This window comes from Silene latifolia, chromosome 3 (genome assembly GCF_048544455.1).
Source record: "Silene latifolia isolate original U9 population chromosome 3, ASM4854445v1, whole genome shotgun sequence".
NCBI classification, from domain to species: domain Eukaryota; kingdom Viridiplantae; phylum Streptophyta; class Magnoliopsida; order Caryophyllales; family Caryophyllaceae; genus Silene; species Silene latifolia.
The window spans coordinates 24134570-24158024 of NC_133528.1; the positions used below are offsets into that span (position 1 = coordinate 24134570).

The following is a 23455-nucleotide window of genomic DNA, read 5'->3' on the forward strand; positions in this document are numbered from 1 at the left end:
GGAATTCAACGTTACTCCATGGTGCCACGTTGAGTTTCAACGTTTGGCCATAGTGAACGTAAAAAAAAAAGGTTCACCATGGCAAACGTTGAAACTCAACGTGGCACCATGGAGTAACGTTGGGATTCAACATTTGTCCATGGTTGAACGTTGAGTCTCCAGGTTTGGTCCATGGTCGATTGTTGAATCTCAACATTTAGTTCATGGCTAGTTCATTTTTTTTTAAAACCGTGTTTAATACGTTTATTTGCCGATTTTTTTAAATTATCTAAGTTTTCTAATCGATGTGCATTATTTTCTAACATTTTTTATTGGTTTAATGCAGATGGGAGATCGAAATGTAGTTGATTTTTAGTAAAATTTGAGAGAAAATTGTTTGGAGAGAGAAATGAATGTAAATGTGCAAATGGCGTATCATTTTTTGGAATGAAAACGTCAACGATAGTTACTAAAACGTCGACGATGAAAATCAGCCCTCATAAAAAATTGTAAACCTTATCTATACACGCCCATGCAATTTTGCACGGGTTCTAACTTCTAAGCTACTTGCACGGCTTGTAAACTTGTAACTTACTGTAGGAATGAATTGAGCCTTACCCGGTTTTATTTTAGTTGGGGAAAAAGCCAAAGACTTGGAGAGACCGTATAAAAGGGCAGCACAGTATACCATTTATCGTTTTGAAGCTTATTTGTTACCTCCGCATTTAGGTTTCCAATTTACAAACAACGCGCCGCCGTCGTCTTCTACGTCACCGCCGTTTTCTCTGCTGTCAATTACAGTAGTTTAGATGGAGAATCCACAACACGTGCTCGCTGAACAAGATGATTTATCGGACTATCAAATTGTCGTTTACGTTCGCACCGCTCTTCAATCTGCTTTTACGGTATTCCTCCTTTCAATTGATTCGTATACTTTTAATTATACTACTTCCATGTTGTTTTATTCATCGCCAGTTTATGTGGACTGAACGGAACTGAACTGAAGTGAATTGTAGGAGTAGTTCAAATAATGTTAGCTTAGTTAGTATCGTATTTCCTCCGTTTCATTCGATTGTAAACATTTTTCAAATTAGTCTTGAGCACTCGAAGTTTGTTCATTTTAGTCTCTCTTTTATCGGTTGATTGATTAATTAGTTTATCTATAGTTTCGCATTGCTGTAGGTTGTGTACTTTTCATCGCGAATTTATTTGGACTGAACGGAAATGAACTGAAGCGAACAATAGACCAGTGATTCTAGTTCGAATAATGTTAGCTTAGTCAGTAGTTTAGTATGTAGTACTTCCTCCATTTCGTTTGATTGTATACGTTTTTCACAGTAGTCGTAATTAGTCTGATACATTATGCTGTTTAGTAGCCTTTAGCACTCGAAGATTGTTGATTTTTGTGTATCCTATTTTGGACGATTGATGAATTAGTTTATTTAATTTCGCATTGCTTTAGGTTGTATACTTTTGATCATACTACTGCAAGGTTGTTTTCTTTGGTCGCTAATTTATGTGGACGGAACAGAACAGAACTGAACTGAAGTTGAACTAAAGTGAATAGTACACTAGTTCAATAATGTTAGTCTAGTTAGTACTTCCTCCGTTTCATTTGATTGAATTCATTTTTTTAGATTACTATTTGGTAGTCTGATACATTCTGCTGTTTAGTCGCCTTAGGCACTCAAGTTTTTCATTTTAGTCTATCCTTTATCGGTTGATTGATTAATTAGCTTATTTATCATTTCAAATTGCGTTAGGTTTTTAACTTTGAATTGTACTACAGCAATGGAGTTTGCTTAATTAATCTTGATTGGTGGGATACATGTGAAGTAGCCTCAAGCACTCGGAGTTTGTTGATTTTAGTTTTTTTTTTTTTCCGATTGATTGATCAAATAGTTTATCTAATTTCGCAATGCTTCAGGTTGTAAACGTTTTATTATACTACCCCAACGGTGTTTACTGAGCTTAGGTGGAGTGAACGGAAGTGAAGTGAATAGTAGAGTAGTACAAATAATGTTAGGTTAACTAGTCTTAATTAGTGAGATACATTATGTTGTTAAGTAGCCATAGCATTGGGAGTTTCTTTATTAGAGTTTATCCTCACTCGGTTGATTTATTTAATCAGTTTCTCTATATTTTCACAATGCTTTAGGTTTTAACTTTGAATAATGCTACTGGAATTATGATTTCTTCATTGTGAATTTAGGTGGAGTGAACGGAACTGAAGTGAATACTAGACTAGTACATATAATTTTAGCTGAATTAGTCTTAGTAAGATATGATACATTGCATAGAAGCTAGGAGTTTGTCGATTTTGGTCTAATTAGGATGTAGTAAGAAGTTTTTTTGTCTTTTTACTTTTAAGGCTGTTTTGAGGTAATTATTCGAGGTTAATATTAATGTATTGTTGCATTTGTGAATTTCCGTTGCTTATAAGTAAAATATGATACATTGCATAGAAGCCTTAAGCACTAGGAGTTTGTCGATTTTGGTCTAATTAGGACCTATTAAGAAGTTTTTGTGTCTTTTTACTTTTAAGGCTGTTTTGAGGTAATGATTCGAGGATAATATTAATGTCTTGTTGCATTTGTGAATTTCCGTTGCTTATAAGTAAAATGGTTGAAGGTTTATTGGTTAAGGAAATTGTTGGAGGATTGTAGAAGAAACTAGGTTAGATTGGAATATACGATTACACCCAATTGAACGTGAAAGGGTCATAATCAAAAAGAACCTCTCAAAATCTCTGATGCTCGGACTCGTAACCGACCTGCCACACCCATGTCGACCTGACCCAGGTGTGGACACGGAATATGGGTTGGACCTGGCCTAGTGAAAACATACCCAGCCCAAAACCGAGGAACCAGTGAGCTCGGTGGTGGTGGGGGAGCAATTGAGTGATATGCGGCATGTCTCGCGGGAAAAAAATTAATGAAATTTGCAGATTTTATTTGATATCATGGTGAGATGATGTACAAGGACGATAGATCATCAGACGAAGAAGAACCAGAATGAAGTGAGAGAAAACAAATGAAAAAAAGTGAGAGAAAACAATTAAACAAAGAAGAGGAGAAAATTATAGTGAAGGCTAGCTTTTTTACGTCTCTAAAACGTGAAGTGCCTATCTGAATTCTATTAATGAATAATCTTGGAATCTACAAAAGTCTATCTATGCCTACCTATCTTCAATAAGAGCCAGTACTTTATTTTTTTTTCTTTCGTTTTTAAATGCCCTTTCCACCACTAGATGGCTAGATGAGTAGATGCTACTAATAAGCAAAAAATATTTTTTTTATCTATACTTTTATTTAAGCTGGGATTAGTTCCTTTATTTCTTGGAGTTCTATTATTTTTGGAGTAATAAAGTAGAATAAAAAAGCGAAGTCCAAATTCTCATTACGGATCCTTCATAAACGTGTCCCTGAGTCCTTAATTTTAAAATTTCAAGGATGCGACAATCGTACTAGATTCCGAGCATCATAGCTCAAAACTAATATATGCCATTTGTCTTTTTGGTGTGATTAATGTGGTTGATATTTATGTAGGATGATATAAGTGAATATAGTGGGCTTATCTCGGTGCTACATCACAATGAACGTCTAAATCATGATGAAGCTGCCCTCCTTCTGGTGAGCTAATTTTTTAAAAATTGTTGGAGCCTCATTTCTGTGATGTCTTGGATTCTGCTTTGCCATAAACTATTATATTTCTTGTTGTTGGGTAGACGTGCTTGAAGGCTCTATCCGGAGCAGCGAGAAGTATCGATAGCATTCAACACGGTGATCTTTTGAATACGGTAAGGAAGATTCATGATATGTCTTTCAATACATTGTCCTTGCTTTGATTATGTGGACCTGCTTTGATTGAGCAAATAGGACTAGTTGGAAAAAACGGAGAGAGCAATATCTTCATGTCATTGTATTTCTTCTTTTGCCTGGGGTTGTTACACTAGTTAGATGTTGTACCCTCTTTAAGGTGAGAGGTTGTAACTTGTAAGTGTAGCTTCATTGAGCAGTAGATTATTTATAGATGCTTCCCTTAACTTTCCTTTTTCTGGTATTATGTAGTCATAATGGTTATTCACTTGTTTATTTCGTCCATTTTCTTTACTGTCTTTTATTCGTGACTCTGCACCAATGCAGATCCTGAATATGAGCCTGTGGAACTATGGCCCTGATGTCATGGATGCTCTGATCGAGTTAATCACATCTCTGGTATGTCACTTTATCAAAATGATTTTCCATGGCCTTGTAGTCTTGTACATTAGTACCCTCTTTTAAGTTCACTTTTTGGTTCTGCAGGCTGTCTCCAGTGGGAAATTGATTGATGCATGCTTGGGTATGCTTGTAAGCAACTTTTCTCCTCCGTACAAATTCTTGGAAGCACTGAAGATGCCGTATGGGATTGCAAAGAAGGAACATGTTTTGGTTAGAGTTCATTCCGCTCTGGACTGGATTGCAGGTCTGGTGCCACTTGCTCCGTCTAGATTATGTCCGATCATTAAAGCGAGAATGCCAAAAGTTTTTCAGCAGTCTCTCCGAGTACCTGTAAGTTCAAATATAACATTTCATCATTGAAACTGATTTGAATACCCAAGGATTTTGACCCTGATTCTGAAATATTTGTTAAATGTTATCCGAATCAAGAATGAATTTGGGTTGTGTGTAGTTATTTGTCAATAGTCACTCCCTCTATAGACTATAAATGACGTTTTGGATTGACTACTGTTTGAATATTCTGATCCTTGTTGTGGCAAGTGAAAACATAATGAAAAGATAAATTATAGGTTTCATAGCTCGGTATTTTTTCCTGCCTCCGGCATGATACTTTTAAAAAACTATCCTTTATCCTCTTTGTAACTTTAAGGCACAGTAGGTCAGATATTCTTGTCCAGGATGTAGCTTTTTTGTCAAATGTCCATGTTTTCGTGTTTCAGCTCCTCTATCTCCTTTCTGTTATCCCCAAATTGAGAAGTGCGAATTTAGCTTCCAGTACATGTAGACAGAAACATGAAACAAAAAGATACTCCCTCCTATTCATAGTGTTCTTGATATAGAATTCGTAGGTTTTGAACGAACGAATTAGGGTTTGTAAAACTGGCAGCGGAATAGTATTAAAAACGGATTGAAAATCTTGAAAACTAACGAATAACAAGCTGTTTGTATGAAGATTTTTGTGTGAATGATGGGAAACAAGAATTAGATTGAATGATGTGCGTGAATTGGAACAAGGTAACCGGATAGGATAGTGGATCTCGTTCTAACCTTGCAAGGTTATAGCTCAACCTACTATAACTTCAACCTCTCAAGGAAGAAATAAAACTAACCTCGCAAGATTAATTTGACAGCTCACAATATGTAAACTTTTATTAAAACTCATAATCTGAATACTCTGAAATAATATCTTAACTAGAATTAGTAAATAACAAATTTTCCTAACTTGACTAGAATTAGGATAAGCTAACCTTTCCTAATCTTATTCGAAGTACATAAAATAAGCTAATAAATCAATTCTACACGGTTTAGGACTAGAAAACCGTGTCTTCTTTTACACGGCCTTGGAATCCGTGTTGCTTGCACGCGAAGTAATCCAGCTCCCTTGCTTTCTCACCAAGTAATCCGTGTTGATTGTTTTTCCGAGTATGCTCCTGCATCAGTTCTTCCCACTTTCCTTATAGGAATTGTCATGGTCTTTTCTCTTTTAGTGGTAAATGTGCAGATAAATTGTTTACTTTATTTTTTCTCAAGAGTTGTACCCAAACATGAGCAAAACTCTGTGAATGGAAAGGGGGTATATTGAATGGTAAAAGTGATCTATTGTGTTAATGTGCCTTTTACTCGTCAATCTCAGTGCTTAAATTTGTTCTGATCCTATCATTCAACATGCATTTCTTAGTTTCTCAATTAACCACCTTAGTTGACAACCACTTGTCTCATTTTCTTTGTGCACATTCCCTAAGGCAGAGATAAATGATGACAGTGGTTTTAACTTGAGTAAAGTAATGTATTCATCAACTTTCATATCCTTGTGCAAATATGGACCTATGTAGGAGTAAGATGAAAGGCAAGTTAACACTGGTCTCACGCTTTATTTTTTGTGGTTAGCAAGGCTTCCTATAGTCTTATGCCCAAGGCTAAGTGAGACTCTAGCCAAATTGTCTTGGTGGGACTTAAGTGCGCCTTGTAGATAGGCACAACTAACAAGACACACTACTAAGCGATTTCTGTATTTCTCTTTTCTTGTTGGCTCTTTTATGATGCCCTTCTCTTTGCCATATCACCCCTAGCTTTTACTCCTTTTCTTACAAGCCCTCTTTAAATGAAAAAAAGTATATTCTTGCATATTTTACTAATTTGAAAATACAAATTTGTTTGCAACATCTGTGTGCTTTGTGTCTATGAAGCAATACGTCTTAGCTTTGCACCTTGAGCCTCGTCACCATGGGTCTTTGTGGCCTCTGAGTGCTTTTAGCCTTCTGAAACTAAGCTTCCTGATTTGGATTTCTTCGTGAGGAGTAGAAACTTACTGTTACTGTTGCTGCTGCTGTGTGTTCTCTCCTTTTAATTCTCGTGCACCTTGGATCACAATGTGCTTCCTTATAATTTGTCAAGAAGTGACCTTAATTTTTATTAAAAGTTTCTGGAATTCTGGAGAATTCTTATATGTTCCTTCACTAGTTTGTCAAGGTAGTGTGGCAGGTCTCTATGGTTGTATAGGTTCCTTCATTTGTTAGCGGGTGCTTACTGTTTCTCCCTACTGTCACTATTCTTTTGTTGGATCACTTGGATGTGTTCTCCGCTGTCTTGTAGGCGCTGCTGATGTTTGTGGAAAATGTTTTGACGTTGGAAAGCAGTGCGATTGGGGAGCTTGTTGGCAGAACAACGCTTATATCTGCTGTGGTGGATCTGCTGTTAGACTTCGATGTAAGTATGTGAAAGTATTGACATAGACATACTGCAGTCTGACACACTGATGTATTTCATCATCTGTTTCCGTTTTTTTTTTGATAATTTTCATTACTGAAAAGCTACCCTCTTCTTATTTCAGTATATGACATTTCCACCTTAGTATAAAAAAGCACGCCTCGAGCGCGCTTTGCATGATGTATTAGCAAAAACGCCTCAGTGCACTTTAGATGTGCCTTTTAGACAAGGGTACAAGGCTCACCTACCGAGTCTCACTAATGCGCACTTTCCATATCTTTTTTTTGCAAGATCTGTAAACTTGCCATTTCTTTTCCCCATTATTCCTAACTCTTACTCCTTTAGATGTTAGCCATCTTGAAAACTCGTGAAAAGGGTGGTGTTGCCCAAATTTTTATTTGAAAATAAAAAAATTGTAACCAAAAATATGGCACCTTCCTCCAAAAGGCGCACCCCTTTTCCCTCTGCTTTGCGCCTTGTTGTCTCGACCCTTTGTGTCTCTGTGCGCCTTGGGAGTTGTGCCTGTTCAAACTAAGAGTTCCATTAAGTGTTTCTTCGTGGTTGTGTTTCTTGCAGGTGGATATTGATTGGATGGACATTCTTGAGGAGAACCCTTCTAAAGGCATTTTTGAACTTGAATTGGAAGACGAGCAGATCCCAGATGACGAGGATGATGGAGGTGAGGTATGTTAGACATCTTATCAACTTTTATCTCCATTTTGAGTTCCTGAAGAATCTCCTTTAAAACCTGTTGTCATTTAGTGAAGTCATTTTATCTTTGAATGTTAGTTTAAAGAATCCTGCGGTCAGAAGCGACTTTGGAAAAATCAAGTTTCTGAGAAGCTGGAGAAGTTGGATAGCCTTATGGTTCTTACTTTTCAGCACCTGAAATCTTGTAACGACAGTGGTCGTTTGGTTGAGGTACTTTTTTGCATTGTTAACTTCTCGGTTTCTTTTGACTATATATATATCTTGTAGTATCTGATGACTAATATTTTGGACCGTTGCCTTTGATGGGATTAGGTATTTGAATGTTTCCTCCATTCATTCCAGTCAACAATTCTGGATGCTTACAAATCCAAATTTGCCCAGGTAATTGGTCGTATGAAACTTGAAACTTCCCAGAAATTACATAGCGACATAGCGTGCATATGGATTAGCCAGATGTTTTAGTACATTTATTTATATCTTGTCCTTTCTTCTTTTCCCTACTCTTTCGAATCTGTGAAAACTTGAAAGGGAAGGGGGTATTTACCTAAATATCTGTTACTCCCTCGGTCCCGGTCAATTGTTGTCCTTTGGTTTTGACACAAAGACCAAAGAAAGGGGAGGGGGCCAATTACTACATGACAAGTGGACCAAATTAAGTGTGAATCATCAAATTGTTCATAATTTCATTCTTAAAATAAAAAGGACAACAATTGGATGAGACACCCCCAAAATGGAATAGCACAATAAATGACCGGGACAGAGGTAGTATAATTTTATTTTACTGAGGAAACGAGCATGTTTTTTCACCCCCTTCTTAAGTTAGAAGTACAAACCTGAAATTGGTGATCTAATTTCTCACGAAAAATCATAGCGTTGCGGAATTATTTGTGCTTGCAGCCTGTCCTGGGTGCTTGCTTACGATTCCAACACTTGGTAGTAAAAATATACTTTTTAACCTTTTGCAGTTTGTGATCTTCTATGCGTGTTCGCTAGATCCCGAGAGTTGTGGTACAAGATTCGCTGAGTTACTTGTGGACATATATGTTAACCGCAACTTTCCATTTCTGACCAGGTATGTATTTTAATTAGGATGAGCTTTTCTAATGGGATTTTATTACTTTGTGGTAATGTCTATCCCCTTTTTCCTCTGGAATGCACTCCTCTCATCAATTTGTGCTGCACTGGCCCAACACCCACAGCAGAACATTGTACACAACATTGACAGCAATAATCATTCTGCTACACACAGACCTATATTTATTTCTGAAGTATTTTTGTTGGTGGTTATCATTCGATAATACCTTTGTCTAGTCTTATTTTTACTTGATTTCAAGGACTCTATTTCTTATGTGTGAATAGGTTTGGGGAAACTAACATGTTCTTTTTGTCTATCTTAAGTTGAGCCATATTCTAATCTATTTATTTCCATTAAATGCGGTAGACAGATTTTTATTTGGGTAAAGTTTATTTAACTGTTGAGACAACTTTTGGAATTTAAATAAGGTTTGACCATCATATCTGGTTTGGTGAAGTTAATAGACCGAAGAAAAAGTTAGTTCATGAGGCTAATTTTTGAATATGACTGGTAACTGTGTAATACTTTCTATTAGTGGGATTATCTTACGTCATTAAAGATTTAGTAATTCATATGGAATTTGATGCCGGATTGATGGGGTATTTAGGGAGAAGAAGTTAATGTGAAGACTGAAAATCCCCTGGAAGAAGATGGAGAGGCAAAGGCTAGGGGGTCAAGCAAGAAATTTTAGTGTCCCTTGTCTTGATTAGGACATTATTTACACTCTGGAGTTACTAACATTTACTACGTACGGGGTACGGCTGGGTTATTAGTTCATCAGATGTTGAAGTGCTGGCGTATAACTTTTCAATGATGAGTACTCCATTATTTTGTGTCAAAACCTGGCTGTGTTAGTAATATTAATTTTCCAGTTTACTGACTTCTATTTAATCTTGTTTTGGTGCAGGATGAGTGCTGTTGCTTATTTAGCTAGTTTCCTAGCTCGTGGTAGGTTTGTACAGACTGCTTCTGTCATGAATTGTTTGAAAAGGTATTCAATTTCATTGCTGCTTATCTCTAGTCAACTTTTTAAGCACATGATTATTAATGATGCATATCTCTATGGCACGTAGCTATAATCATTTAGTGTCTTATTTCATAGTTCATTAATAAGAATTCAGTTTTCTAGTGGTTAAAAATTTTCAGGCTTATCAAGTGGTGCTCAGATTATTGCGTATCCCATGCTGGTGATTTTGACCCATTAGTCCATAGAGTGTTTTATTCTGGTTGTCAGGTAAACTTTTCGTTTTGGAACTCTAGTAAATTCTTTCCTTCATAATTTTAGTATGTGCTAATTTGATTTTATTAAGGTCTCGCTGCTCTTATTCCGCAATTCATTTGTTCTTTTTAATTTACCAATTTCAAGTTTATTTTGTCACGATGTAGTGTGCAGTTGCCATGTTCTAATCCATGTGCTGCTTGAAATTTATTTATTTCTGTGTTTCTGCTACAGTCGCCAGCAGACCTCGATACACTGGTAACATCTAGAACTGATCAATTTATAATCTCCTCTGCTGCAGGCCATCTTGTATGTTCTTTGTTTTCGCATGAAATCAATAATGGAGATTCCGCATTTGAATTCTCAACTTTCTCGTTTACCATTGAGACTGATCTTGAAAAGTCATCTGGAGCCGTTGAAGGTTGATTAATTTGAAATGAACTTGGCTACGATATTTGTGCCTTTTTAACAATAATTTCATCTTGTCAAATGATGTTTGTACCTGCCAATAATCTCAGGTCTGCTTGCCATCGATTGTAGAGGAGTTCATGAATCAGGCAGAAGCTGTTAATTTGCTTGATGAAAGCGGGACCCCTGTCTTTAGTGATATGCTAGAATCTGAACTCTCTAAAACTTTTGGAGGGGCTGAAAGGCTTGATTCTTTCTTCCCCTTCGATCCGTGCTTGTTGAGGAAATGTGACAGGTATGCTTGTTTTAGAAATGTTAGATCTTTCATATACTACCTATTAGTCAAGGGGCAAGTCTTACACTTCGTTTGGATGTAAGGATATGGAGGGAAAGGGACGGCGTAATATAGTTTCCCCTATTCGGTTCGCAAGTCAGTAAAAAAAGAGTTATCGGAGGGGAGACTGGGAGAGTAATGGAGGGATCCATTTTTCTCCGACGGAACCAAATTAAAATTTTCCAACAAGTGAAGGATTTGGATGGGAAACATCATTTTTGCATTTCTCCTCGCCTCCCCTTCCCTCCGAGTATCATATATAAACAATGCCTTGAAGTTGTGTGGATTAGTAATGCTCGCTTGGGAATCGGGATAAAGGTAATTATCACTGGTAATTGACCTTGAAATAAGAAAAATAGGAGGATATTAGTGGCTAGTTGTGATGACGATGCAGACATAATATATAATTTCAGCTATGTTAGTCTGTGAAGGTAGTGTCTTACAAATTCAACCAATTTTTTTCGTAACTCTGATTGCTGTCCTATAATATAATGGCACAAAGTGTTATCATACTTTGAAATTCTTGTATAATGTCCGAACAAACTTGTGACGCTCATTTGACTTTCTTGATATAAACGAAAATTGTGCAGTTACATCCGTCCAAACTTTGTGTACTGGTCTATGGTTAGAAAAACATATGAAGACGAAGATGAAGGTAGTAGTGATGAAGACGTTGAAGTTATTTATCCAGATGTTAATGGGGACGAGTTTCAGGACGAGGGTGATTTAGACGAGTTTAACGATTCATTGAATAAAATGTCGATCACACCTAGAGATTCCTTTTTTAAGAAGAATATGGAAATGCCTTCTAGACTCAGACCTTCCATGAGCCCAGAATCTCGGTGATATGCTTATTAGGTATTTATATACTTGGATTATATGTGACCACATGGAATCGAAAGGCAAAGTTGCAGTTTGACTCTCAAGCAATTGTCAAGATCAGAGAATATGCTCTACCGAGGGTTCTTTATAGGCCGAGGGTTCCCAGTTTGTTGCTCGGAAATTGTTGTACTAGCGTACTCCATTATTTTACGTGTGTGAGCCTTCTTTATAGGGAATTATGTAAAACATAGGAACCAGATGTAATTTTTAGTAGGACTCCAGCTGAAATCCAATTGTTTGTGAAATGAAAGCAGAGAATACACATGTTTTGCGACATGTTCCGGTGCTTCGATGATATCCTTGGATCAATTTGTTTTTTGATGACCTTGAATTTTTATCACATGGCGGTCTGAGTTTACTTTTATGTGTCTCTTCAATCCCCGCAGTATATGCAAGCCATTTGCTAATGATTGATATCGAAATTTTCTTTGAATTTCTCAGGGTTGGTTTTCTGTTTGATTGGCTGCTAATATTATCTTGTAAAATTTCCTCTTTGGTGTCTTGGGATTTTACGGAGCATATGCTGGTGATTGGATGTATCACTGGTGAGCTAAAGCGTTTCATTTTCGGGTTTGGTGAAGTAAAGACCAAAGAGAAATATAACCTAGAACTTAAGTCACTAATGTTTTCAGCTTTCTTAAAGTAATTTTGGTGAAAATTTCTGAAAATCCACTTCATATTCTTGGAAGATAGTTGCACAACTTGAAGGCAGGCCATCGTTTGTTCAGTTTACACATTCGATGTACTCCGTATAATATTATTGCATGTTGGCACTTCTTCAACTTTTTTTTTTTTTTGGGTGACTGGGAGTATCCCTTACCCACAGTTGGGGTAATCTCCATCGAGATACTAAAGGCAACTTAATGAGTAGATCCCTCTTATTATGCTTCCTTAATGACGTGACTCGTGAGCTTGGGGAAAAAAGAGCCCGAAGTTTTTCATTCGCAACTTAATGAGTAGATCCCTCTTATTATTGCATGTTCAATTTTTTCATTCGCAAAACCTCAAGTAATAGCCCGAAGTTTTTCATCTTCATATTATGCTTCCTTCCTTGATGACGTGACTCGTGAGCTTGGGGAAAAAAGAGCCGATTTTAAGTTATACCGTAATTAACCATGAATAACCTAAAGCATAATCAAAATAAAATTTTAAAAAGGCTATTATAACTTGAGCTATATATGTATTGAGATTTGAGTATATTGACTCTAATCTAGGGGCAGAGCCGTCAAATGAATTGGAGAGGCTCGGTTCTGGAAGTCGGAGAGGCCCTAAATAATAGGAAAACTAATTTTTTCTTGTAAGTGGTACTTGAACTTTGGGCACTTTGGAAGTAAAATGGTCTTGAGATGCTCCAATTCTGAGAACCTTTTGAACATGTTATTAGACAGTTCTGTCAAGGGGTGCTATAGATTTTTCCCCTTCTACCTTCCCCTTTACCCTCTTACAATCGGTTAACTAAATATATATTGTGGGGGTCAAATAACAAGTGAATGAGGAAAAATATAGAGTATTTTAACCCACTATGAAAAAAAGAACAAAGCGTCTGACTTGTGACGGACGCTATCTATCCCAAGCTGAAGACGGATAGTGTCCCTATCACAATAAGACAAGTGGGTGGAAAATGGAGCATCCCATAGATAGTGCCACTTGCATATTATGAGAGAGGTACTATCCGTTTTCAGCTTATGACGAATAGTGCTCGTCTTCCATGAGAATTTGTGAAAAAAGAATGTAGATAATATTCCTCTACAAAAAAAAAAAATGTTGGTTGCCCAGGTAGGCCGACGTATGCGGCCGTTGATTAGAGTCAACATACTGAATACCACATATGCCAAGTTAACGAATCCCAAGTCGTCCAAGTAAGCGTGGACACATTGGTTGGGATTGTCAGCAAATTTCATGTGATTTCCGCTTCCCCAAACAAGCCGACATCAGTCCAAGTAAATACAATTCCGTCCAAATCAATAGTATAAACAAGCAGCTTTCGACATTTCCACCCTCGACTCTCACTCTCCTCAGTCCTCACAGCTGTAATTGTAAATAATAATGGCTTTCCCTCTGTTTTCACTCCCTGTAAACCTCATTCGACCCGCCCAATTCACCCGCGCACGCGTCAATGCCAGTGTCAATGCCGGGGGCGATTCGTACCTGGGAATGTGGAAGAAAGCGGTGGAGCGAGAGAAGAAAGCCCAAGCCGACTTCCTTAAAATCGCTCAGAAAGAATCATCTTCTCAGCTGGAGACTCCAGAGGTGTTGGAGAAGAAGACCCACGAGTTTCAGAAGATTCTACAAGTTTCTAAAGAGGAGCGAGACCGTGTTCAGCGTATCCAGGTCATTGATCGTGCTGCTGCCGCCATCGCCGCTGCTCGCGCTCTTCTTAAAGATACCAAATCCAACAACAAACCCACCAACGCTGCGGTTTCTGTGGGTGAGACTGCCCCTCAAATTCCAGGTAACTCTACTTTTGTGTAATATTCCCTCAGTCCATCCTCGTTATTTGTTTTAATCTGTTTTAAACTATCACTAGACAATAGACAGTTGATTCAACGGATTAACTGATTACTCCCTTTGTCTCGGTCATTTGTTTACCTTTTATATTATTTGTGAAGAGTATTTTGATCAAAGGTAAACAAATGATTGGAACGGAGGGAGTATATCAATTATCAAATCCGAGGTCAAGAGCTCAAATCTTTATAATAGTGTACTGTTGTTAATCAGCTGGAACAACTAGTGGAGGGTTTGAGAACAGTCAATCAAGGGCTTCTGAAAAGGAGTCTCCAGGTCCAGATTTTTGGTCTTGGACACCACCTACTGTTGATGATTCAACTCGATTTGATACTAGTAGTCCGCAGAGAGCGCCTAAAATATCTGCTAGTCTACTTCCTGTTAATGATGTCATGGAAAAGGAAAGCCCGGTGGATTTCCTCTCAATACCGTTTGAGAGAGAACTGTCACAGACCAAAGACGTCGCACTCCCTCCGTTTCAGTCATTTATGGAGGTCCATGAGGTTGAAGAAGCTTTGAGTAGCACCCAGGAATCCCCGGCTCCAAAAGAGGAAATCGGTGCACAATTTTCATCTCATGCTGCAAAAGCAGCTGGTGCTCTACATAATGTAGATGCAAAACCTTCTTATGGGATAAATGCGAATGGTTCAAGGTGGTGGAAGGAGACTGGAGTGGAAACAAGAGCCGATGGTGTTGTTTGCCGGTGGACATTGAACAGAGGCGTGACTGCAGATGGCGTTGTAGAGTGGGAAGAGAAGTACTGGGAGGCAGCTGACGAGTTTGCCTATAAGGAGCTTGGTTCAGAAAAGTCTGGGCGTGATGCGATGGGAAATGTTTGGCATGAATATTGGAAGGAGTCAATGTGGCAGGTATTTTTTTGTGGTTTATCTTAATAATTTTTAGTTAGGAGTTATACCCATATGATGGATAGACGCAATATTGATCATGGGTCATCGGGAAACATCCTTTACGTGTTTTTAATAGAGGGGTAAGGTTGCGTACATTAGACTTCTTCCCCTGCCCTTCCATGTGTGAGAGCTCTTGTGGCGGCATGATAATGTTGATGCTGTGGTGTTATTATAGGAGTTAATGCATATTAGAGTTATGTGTGAGAATGTAATACTGTGAAATTGAATAACATGACAGATTGTATGAACTTGATAATATACACCTTGAGGAGTTGTAAAATCACTATGAGTGCATATCATTACACAATTCTGTTTCTAGCTGCTGCAAAGTTTACAATATGATTGCATAATTGCATTAGTGCGAAACTTCATTTAGCAATGATTTCTACTGGATGGTGGGAAGTAAACTGGATCTGGAGAGAAGAAAACATTATACTTCATACAAAAGTAATATGAAATGTAACAAGTAATCCCTTTCAACTTGTAAACTTTGTTAAGAATCGATTAGGGTCTGAGAAAGAGGACTTGATTTTGCTTTGAAATGCAGTGCAATTATTCCACAATCTGTTTGAGCTTAGTATTTTATAATTCTGATAGTCTTCTGTCATTTGAGTATGTGTAGGAGCAAGATCTTTTACATATGGAGAAAACCGCAGACAAGTGGGGAAAGAATGGCAAAGGCGACGAATGGCAAGAGAAATGGTTTGAACATTATGACGCCTCTGGAAAGACTGAAAAGTGGGCGCACAAATGGTGTAGTATTGATCCCATCACTGAAGTCGAGGTTGGCCATGGTCATGTGTGGAATGAAAGGTAATTTCGAATATCGTATATATGTTGTTTTCCTTATCATTTACTGAGTATGATTCATCACGTATTCGACTATCTATTGTTAAAAAAACTCACTGTATTGCCATTGTGGCTGAATCTCGTAAGCATGTCATTGAGTCCTGTTCTCAGTGGTTCAGCTGTATATGTGGTCAATTCTGCCTTAATAATATGGGCCCTGGAACCTTCAAAAGTTAAAAAGTGGCTGTGATGTACTGTCGTGAGACGTAACTTGTGACTCAAATGTCATTACCATTATACAAGCTGATTTTATGATATACAGGTGGGGAGAAAAATATGACGGGGAAGGAGGAAGCATAAAGTACACTGATAAATGGGCAGAGCGTTATGAAGGAGACGGGTGGGTGAAATGGGGTGACAAATGGGATGAGCACTTCGATCAAAATGGGCACGGTGTTAAGCAGGGAGAAACGTGGTGGCAAGGAAAGTATGGAGAGCAGTGGAACCGGACATGGGGAGAGCAACACAATGGGACGGGATGGGTCCACAAGTACGGGAAGAGTAGTAGTGGTGAGCATTGGGATACTCATGCCCAGGAAGATACTTGGTACGAAAAGTATCCGCACTTTGGCTTTATGCATTGCCTGATAAACTCTGTCCAATTAAGGGAAGTTCCGAAACCATCTGAATCTGAGACATCGTAAGTGTATAACAATTAGTGTACTGTATATAATTAGATCACCGGTTGCAATGTAAAAGTTAGTAACTTTGTTGAAGCTCTGTTGTGCAAATTTATTGTAATGAAAAAAGTTTTAAAACCGCTACATGTATAAGAGCATGTACACAGGGCTGACTATGTGGCCTGTAGGCTGTGGGCAGGGGCGGACCGAGGAAAATTTCTTTGGTGTAGCAAAATCAAGCAGTAACTAAACATGCACTAATCATCGTTGCTTATAAGGATGTCAATAATTGGGACGGGGCGGTGGTGGATATAGGTCTCCCATGCCCGCTCCACCATCCGTAGCGGGTACAAGTTTCCAAAACAATTCTTGTCCAAACGGTGAAAATATAAAACCGTACCCGCCTCGCTTACCATTAATCCGTTACACCATAATTTTATTCGATAAATTTTTTCACAAAAGTTGATTTAATCACCTATTAATTTCCATTTTTTTTAATTTAACTTTATAACGTTAGTTTTTCACCAAAGAAGTAAATAAAAACTTTACAAAATACTGTAGCTATTATTAGCATTATATCTTAATTATAACTAAATAAGATTTAAAAAATTGTCATAATCGTACTAATTTTTTTAATGATTGACGAGTAGGCATGTGGTGGGTAAGATGCAAAATCCATCCCCGCCCCATTATCCATGGCGGGTACAATTTTCGTATCCACACCCGCCCCACCACCCGCCAAAGCTCTACCTATCTCCGCTGGCATTCCTAACTCCGTATAAAACAATTCATATACTTTATCTTAAAAACTAATTTCTATCTCAAAATAATCTTATAGGGAGTATGAGTTTACACATTTTTCATGAAGTCATTTGGACTTGATTTTTGCCCATATATACATTTTTTTCCTTTAAAATTTTATTCTTCGAGATTTATTTACAATTATTTATTTCAATGACGCTATTCAAATGTTAGAGATTATAAGCTAGATGTAGTTCTTTTTTTCATTTACACTCTCATTTATTAGTTACAGTAAATGAGTGTTTTTATATACGGAGTACTTTATATAAAAATCGTTTTATACTATAAGGCGATCTTACACAACAATTATTTTTTAACTCAATACATAATCAATTTAAAAAATATTTATCAATTCTACTATCTAGAAATAGGAATAAATGGATTTTAAAAAAAATAGGAATAAATAATGAGTGTTTACCATACCATACTAGTACTCGTACAGTCGTACTAAATAATTACACAAGTGTATTTATATTCTTTTCTTACCTCTAGGCATTGTAGAGAGAAAAGTAATGCTATGCATTGGAATTAGTGTAAGGAGAGTGAAAGAATGAATTATGGCGGTGAATTAGTGGAAGTGGATAAAAATAGAGTAGTAATAAGGCTACATTTGTCATCGTATGGTGTAGCAAAATTTCAATTTCTCACAACTTTTTCCTTTAAGACCATCCCCAAGCAGAAGGTCGAGATAATCGGGTCACCAATATTTTTCCCCTTAATCACACCTTAATTATCTCGACCCACTTTTATCCTCTCAAGCAGAAGGTCACGACCTAGGTCAGCAACCCAATTATTTTTCACTTTCCAGCCAATGGGAGAGTGCCACCTATCGGGTCACCGTACTCGACCAAAGGTCACCTTCCCTTTGTTTTGACGGTTGTACTTTTTTTTGTTTCCAACCAATGGGAGAGCGCCACCTATCGGGTCACCAACAAGGTCACCAACTCAACTCAAGGTCACCAATTGACCCTGAGTAATTCAAGGTCACCAAAATTAACCCCTTAATCCTAATTTAAGGTGTCATTAAGGTGACCCAACAAGGTCACGACCCAGTCGGTGACCTTGCTTGGGGATGGTCTAATGGTGTAGCATTTGCTACATGATTGATCAACGTGGGTTCGCCTCTGGCTGTGGGGACTGCTGTTGCACAGGGCCTCATAATTTCGGGGCCCGGTTAAGTATAGTAGTTGGACCGACGACCAACTCTTTTCTACCAATCAAGCTTGAGGCGGTGAATATTGGATAGACGGACTCATATCATACACAACCCAAGGCTATTACAATCCCAATTCACCTTTTTATTTATGATCGTGACACAGTAATATTTACTTATAAATGTACCTATTTTATTTTCTTCAGTACCACTTTTTCTTAAAATTGTAAAATAGTCTCTCAATAAGCTTATGATGGTTAGTTAAAAATAGTTACAGCTAGTTAGGAGTTGTTAAGAGAGGCGGTTTATAAGTACTACTCCCTCCGTGATATTCAATCTTTAAGAATATACTCCGTATTTCATAAAGAGAGGTAGTTGTGAAGGTCATCAGCTCGACACCATTTCTTACTCTTTCGCCCATACACTGATTAAGTGTAATCACTCTTTTTGAGATATATTCTTCAAACCAACTTACTATAGTCTTATTCAATCACATGCAATCATGCTATTGCTTCTCTAATCATCATTCTAATACGATCACTGAGTGATGATCTTCAAGGATGATTTACGCCAGTCGATTCCAATCATTTTGGGAATTGGGATTAAGGCTTGGATAAAATTGTCGTTACTGTTCATTAAAATATACAGTAATTTACAAAGAATATAAAAAATAAACAAATAAAAGGAAGACCCTATATTATATTCGACCCCATCACATCCTTGAGACCTTGACCATGATTAACCAATAAAAAACAACTTAATAGTTAGCCAAAACACGTGGATATTAAGACTCCACTAGCATTAAAATAACATGTGGAGGGAAAGTCGTGCTCATGTTGCTACAATATTAATCATTTTCATGTCTTTTTTCCTTTTTCAAGCGCGTTTGTTGAGCAATTACTCAGCATTTTAACACCAACATTTCCATGCATTTTGCTCTTATCCCCAAAAACTCGCATGACTGACAAAAAAAAAAAACTAAATAGATCACATTTTTGTAAATCAATCTGATTTCTGTCTTCTACCCAGATTTTCCCCAACAAAACCCACTTAAACCCAGGTATTATTATTAATTATTATTATGTTTTTGATTTGATCATATACAAATTTGATCAATTTTCTTGCATTTTGATTGATCATGCATGTGAATTAGAACGATAAATTTGGGTGTTTTGTGGTGATTGATGATGGGTTTTGCCTCAAATTAACAATGAAAGTATTGATTTTGATTTAGTTGTTTGTTAATCTGATGAGTAGTAATAGAAATGCTGTTTATTAAATTGATTATACTACTCTCTCCTATTCACAGTAAAGTTCCCTATTTTCTTTTCCGTCTATTCACAATAACTTCCCTATTCACAATAACTTCCCTATTTCCTTTTTTGTTAAGTGTTTGTGTGGTCCAAATTTAATTGTATGGTGGGGTAGTTTATTTGTATGATCCAAATTTAATTATATGGTGGGGTAGTGTGTTTCCTTAATATTTGTGCCAAAATGAAATGGGAGATTTATTGTGAATAAGAGGGAGTATTATTTTGGTTTTGAGATTAAATTAGCATTGAAAGTTTCATTCTTGGCTTCTTATGAATAGTCTACTCAATCATGTTTTTCTATTTTTTAAAGCAATTGGAGTATTATTTACTCACTCCGTCCCAATCATTTGTTTACTTCGATTAAAATACCCCACACAACGAATATAAAAGATAAACAAATGACCGAAACTTAGGGAGTATGTATTTATTTATTTGATGATGAATTGTTCTTAAAAATGGAGATTTTGTTGTGGGAGGTAGCTAGTTGACTGAAAAAGGTTTGTGCTTTCATCATGTAATCAGCTATTGTTAAAACTTGAAGTGGGATATTTTGATCATGTTTGAATGCAATTTGGATGCTCTCCATTTCCTCTCAGTAGTCAGGATTTACTCTGGCGCGATGTAACTGTCAATTATTTGATGGGGCGGAGAATGAGTAATGATTTAATGTTGTTCTATGGGAGGAAATGGAAGGAAATTGAGAGAATAGGAAATGGAGAGGACGGTGACTTTTGAGTTGTGAGTTGTGATTACGTTATTTATTGTAAGAGCTTCTAGTGGTAGGAAGTCTAGGAACCCATATTGAAGCAAATCTAGAACAAATGTAGTTCAATGGCATCATATGGTTAAAACCATTAATGGGGTATTGTGTTGTAAAGAGCGCGATTCCTTCAGTGGATGAACCTGTGAAACAAACCCAAATGAGTATAAGGATAATTAGGTAAGGCGGGTGTAAATACGTCTAAGAAAGTATCCCATCATATGTACTTTCCACTAAGGTCCTTGCCCCTTACCACATGTGGTAACCTTTGAGGTAACTGGTTATGTTGTTACTATTGAATTGTATGAAATGTGATGCTTTCATTACTTTGGATTATATATCACCATTGAAAATGAGGATGGAGGTTGTTGGGAAAGGTAACTTGCTATTAAATCAGTTGTAAATTAACCACGGTTATGATTTTTATGTGTCAGATTTGCATGGCACAGTCCGCTGTTCAGAGTATTTTGTGTGCGGGAGTGATTTGGTGCCTGGCGTATGTTCTTATTGCAGTTATCAGTTCTTTGCGTGCCTCTATGTTGATATGCTTTTGCTTTTCAACCCGATGAAGATGGTTTGAGGCAATTCAGAATAACTCCGAATTAGAATTAGCTAACTGGTAAGCACAGCTTAAATATTTACAGTCTTGCTGATATTCTTGTACTGCTGCTACGAAAACCTGTTGTTTATGAATAGTCTCAAACCCACCTTTTATAACCACCACCACGACCAATAATATCCATAACATTTAGTGCCTCAAGGAATTCCCGCCTTGGAGTAACATGGTCGGATGTTGCATTCTTACACTTGTGTTAGAAACCTGTTCTTGATAAATCATACGAGTAATGATAATTGCATCGAGAAACAAGTATTACAAAGCCAAAAAAAGTGAGGTCGAGACAGTGCAACTAGTTTAATGAGGTATTTGCTTTTGTCGGTCATGTTCTAAACCCTAAAAAAAAACCAGAGTATTTGTCTCCATTGGAAATGAAAAACCACCTTTGATCTCCCATACCCAAAATCTCTTAAGCGATTACTCCATATAAACATGTTAGTTGCTCATGACTTCATTATTTGAGGTCCTCAGTTGTAGATCATGGCTCCCCACTGGCCAGGGGGTTATTCTGTTAGTTGGCTTCACCAGAGCTTATAGGAATTACAGCCTGTAGCGTTGTAGTCCTGCATCAAAAAAGAAGAAGAAAAAAACGACCTAGCTATGCTTTAAAAGTCTGCAACAACTAACAAGACAAAGCATGTTTAAGTACTACTCTGCAGGCTGTGTGAGTTGAATTGGGTACCCCTTAGGGTTCTATACCAGTTCACCGCTCTTCCACCTCCGAGGTTTATATAAATAACAACTCCTCAGTGTGACTTACATTTAGGCTAAAACCTACTTTAGGTTTTATGTGGCTTTGCTGGACCGATCAGATCATCCAATCCAAAGCAGCCTGATGGAAAAATGACACTAGTTGAGTACTTAGGTCTCATATTTGATTTCTTCTCCTCTCATCGAAATGACCTCTGCACCTCATTATGGAACATATATCAGCTATGTTCCTGACTTTGATTGATCAACCATGCATGTAGGTATTTCTTGGGATAAATGGGATTCTGAAAAGATCACGGAATGACTTTACTAGATCATTTGTTAATCACTTGGAATGACTAGTTATTTACATTTGGTATGTTTTAACTTCTAAGAGGGTTTTGGTTGTCGCAAAGATGGCTTGACTTGAGGCATGCTAGACATCAACAATAGGTGTGTCGAAAGAGTTGAGTTTCCATCTTAGTATTGTCGTTCCACAAAATATTATGTGGGGAAACGATTCATATGAATACATTAACACGAACTTAATAAGTATAATGATAATATGAATTTCTTTATCTGGTTTTTTGCTGCCTTTCCTGGTTTGGTTTCCCTACTTGCATGCTTGTTTAATAATAGGTTTTTTTTTACGACGATTCACCATGGCAATTTCTTTCGCAACCAAGGCTTGGTGGTTGTCATTCATGGGTGGAAATGTTACTGACTGTGTTCATATTATTTCGCAGTGAGCATAAGTTGCGTTCTTGTATACATTGACACGAAGAGTGTATATTAGGCAAGTAACAAAATAATTCGAAAGTGGTGAAATGAGAGGAAGAGAACATAAGGAGTATTCAGGAATCAGGAAGAATGTGACGGGAAATGTGAATAAAGGAGCTTTCAGCTATTGGATCTCAGGGTTTAGGATCGGTTTTAGTCCTGAATCAGTAGTCACGCCTTTCTTTAAGTTGCTTTGCATAGATGCAACTGATAGATCACAGTAACGGAGTAACCTTCAAAATGCTTACAAGCATTCAAGGCACCATGTCATAGCGAAGATTCAATACCATGATGTCGGAATTGAAGTCATGATGATACTGATACAAAATGATTTCAAGTAATTGCTGCTTTTAACCTCACATTGAAAAGTTTTGATCCTACGCTGACATATTTTAATTCTCTAGTTGTCCAACATTCAAATAACCGAGACTAGTATATTTCGTGCAATTTGCACTTTTATATCTCACCATGGCAACTTGACGCTTTGTACTTGTTCTCAAAATAATGTTACGACGACATTACTTGGTGTATAATATTTGATAATTATCATAACCTCAAATATGGAGTATATTACTCTGCCATCCCAGTTATTTGTTTAATTCACTACAACCGTAGTGTTTATTAGAGGTGGCAAATGGGTCATTCGGGTTGGGTTAGTTCGGGTCGGGTTATTTCGGGTTTGTCATACATTTCGGATCGGTCATTTCGGGTTTTGGGTCATTTTCGGGTGACCTTTTGTCGGGTCACTTTGGGTCGGGTCACTTTTGGGTTGGGCCGGGTCGCTTTCGGGTTAATGCCTAAAACACTTTAGTTATTACTATTTTGATTACGAAATACTATTTTGTAAAAATAACTATTTATAAGGGATGATTGTAACAAGTGAAACTCTATTTCGTATAAATAACATTAATTTGACTTAGTACTTG

The 23455-nt window shown here is 37.3% G+C and overlaps 2 protein-coding genes and 1 long non-coding RNA gene across 3 annotated transcripts; all 3 read left to right on the plus strand.

The window, feature by feature from the left end:
• The first annotated feature begins 599 nt into the window (after window positions 1-599).
• Window positions 600-11810, plus strand: LOC141647402 (uncharacterized). Its single transcript, XM_074455555.1, has 15 exons — window positions 600-884; window positions 3528-3611; window positions 3707-3778; window positions 4125-4196; window positions 4284-4529; window positions 6792-6905; window positions 7482-7589; window positions 7695-7826; window positions 7929-7997; window positions 8582-8688; window positions 9599-9682; window positions 9838-9925; window positions 10212-10331; window positions 10429-10613; window positions 11243-11810. The coding sequence occupies exons 1-15, from the start codon at window positions 789-791 to the stop codon at window positions 11496-11498; spliced, it is 1833 nt and encodes a 610-aa protein (XP_074311656.1). The 5' UTR covers window positions 600-788; the 3' UTR covers window positions 11499-11810.
• A 1572-nt stretch (window positions 11811-13382) lies between these two features.
• On the plus strand, window positions 13383-16560 carry LOC141647403 (protein LIKE EARLY STARVATION, chloroplastic). The gene is made up of 4 exons (XM_074455556.1): window positions 13383-13986; window positions 14253-14908; window positions 15570-15760; window positions 16059-16560. The coding sequence occupies exons 1-4, from the start codon at window positions 13581-13583 to the stop codon at window positions 16438-16440; spliced, it is 1635 nt and encodes a 544-aa protein (XP_074311657.1). The 5' UTR covers window positions 13383-13580; the 3' UTR covers window positions 16441-16560.
• Window positions 16561-19183: 2623 nt separating this feature from the next.
• On the plus strand, window positions 19184-23115 carry LOC141647404 (uncharacterized). Its single transcript, XR_012545735.1, has 3 exons — window positions 19184-19430; window positions 20878-21062; window positions 22496-23115. It is a non-coding gene; the product is annotated as an uncharacterized LOC141647404 (long non-coding RNA).
• Window positions 23116-23455: the final 340 nt, after the last annotated feature.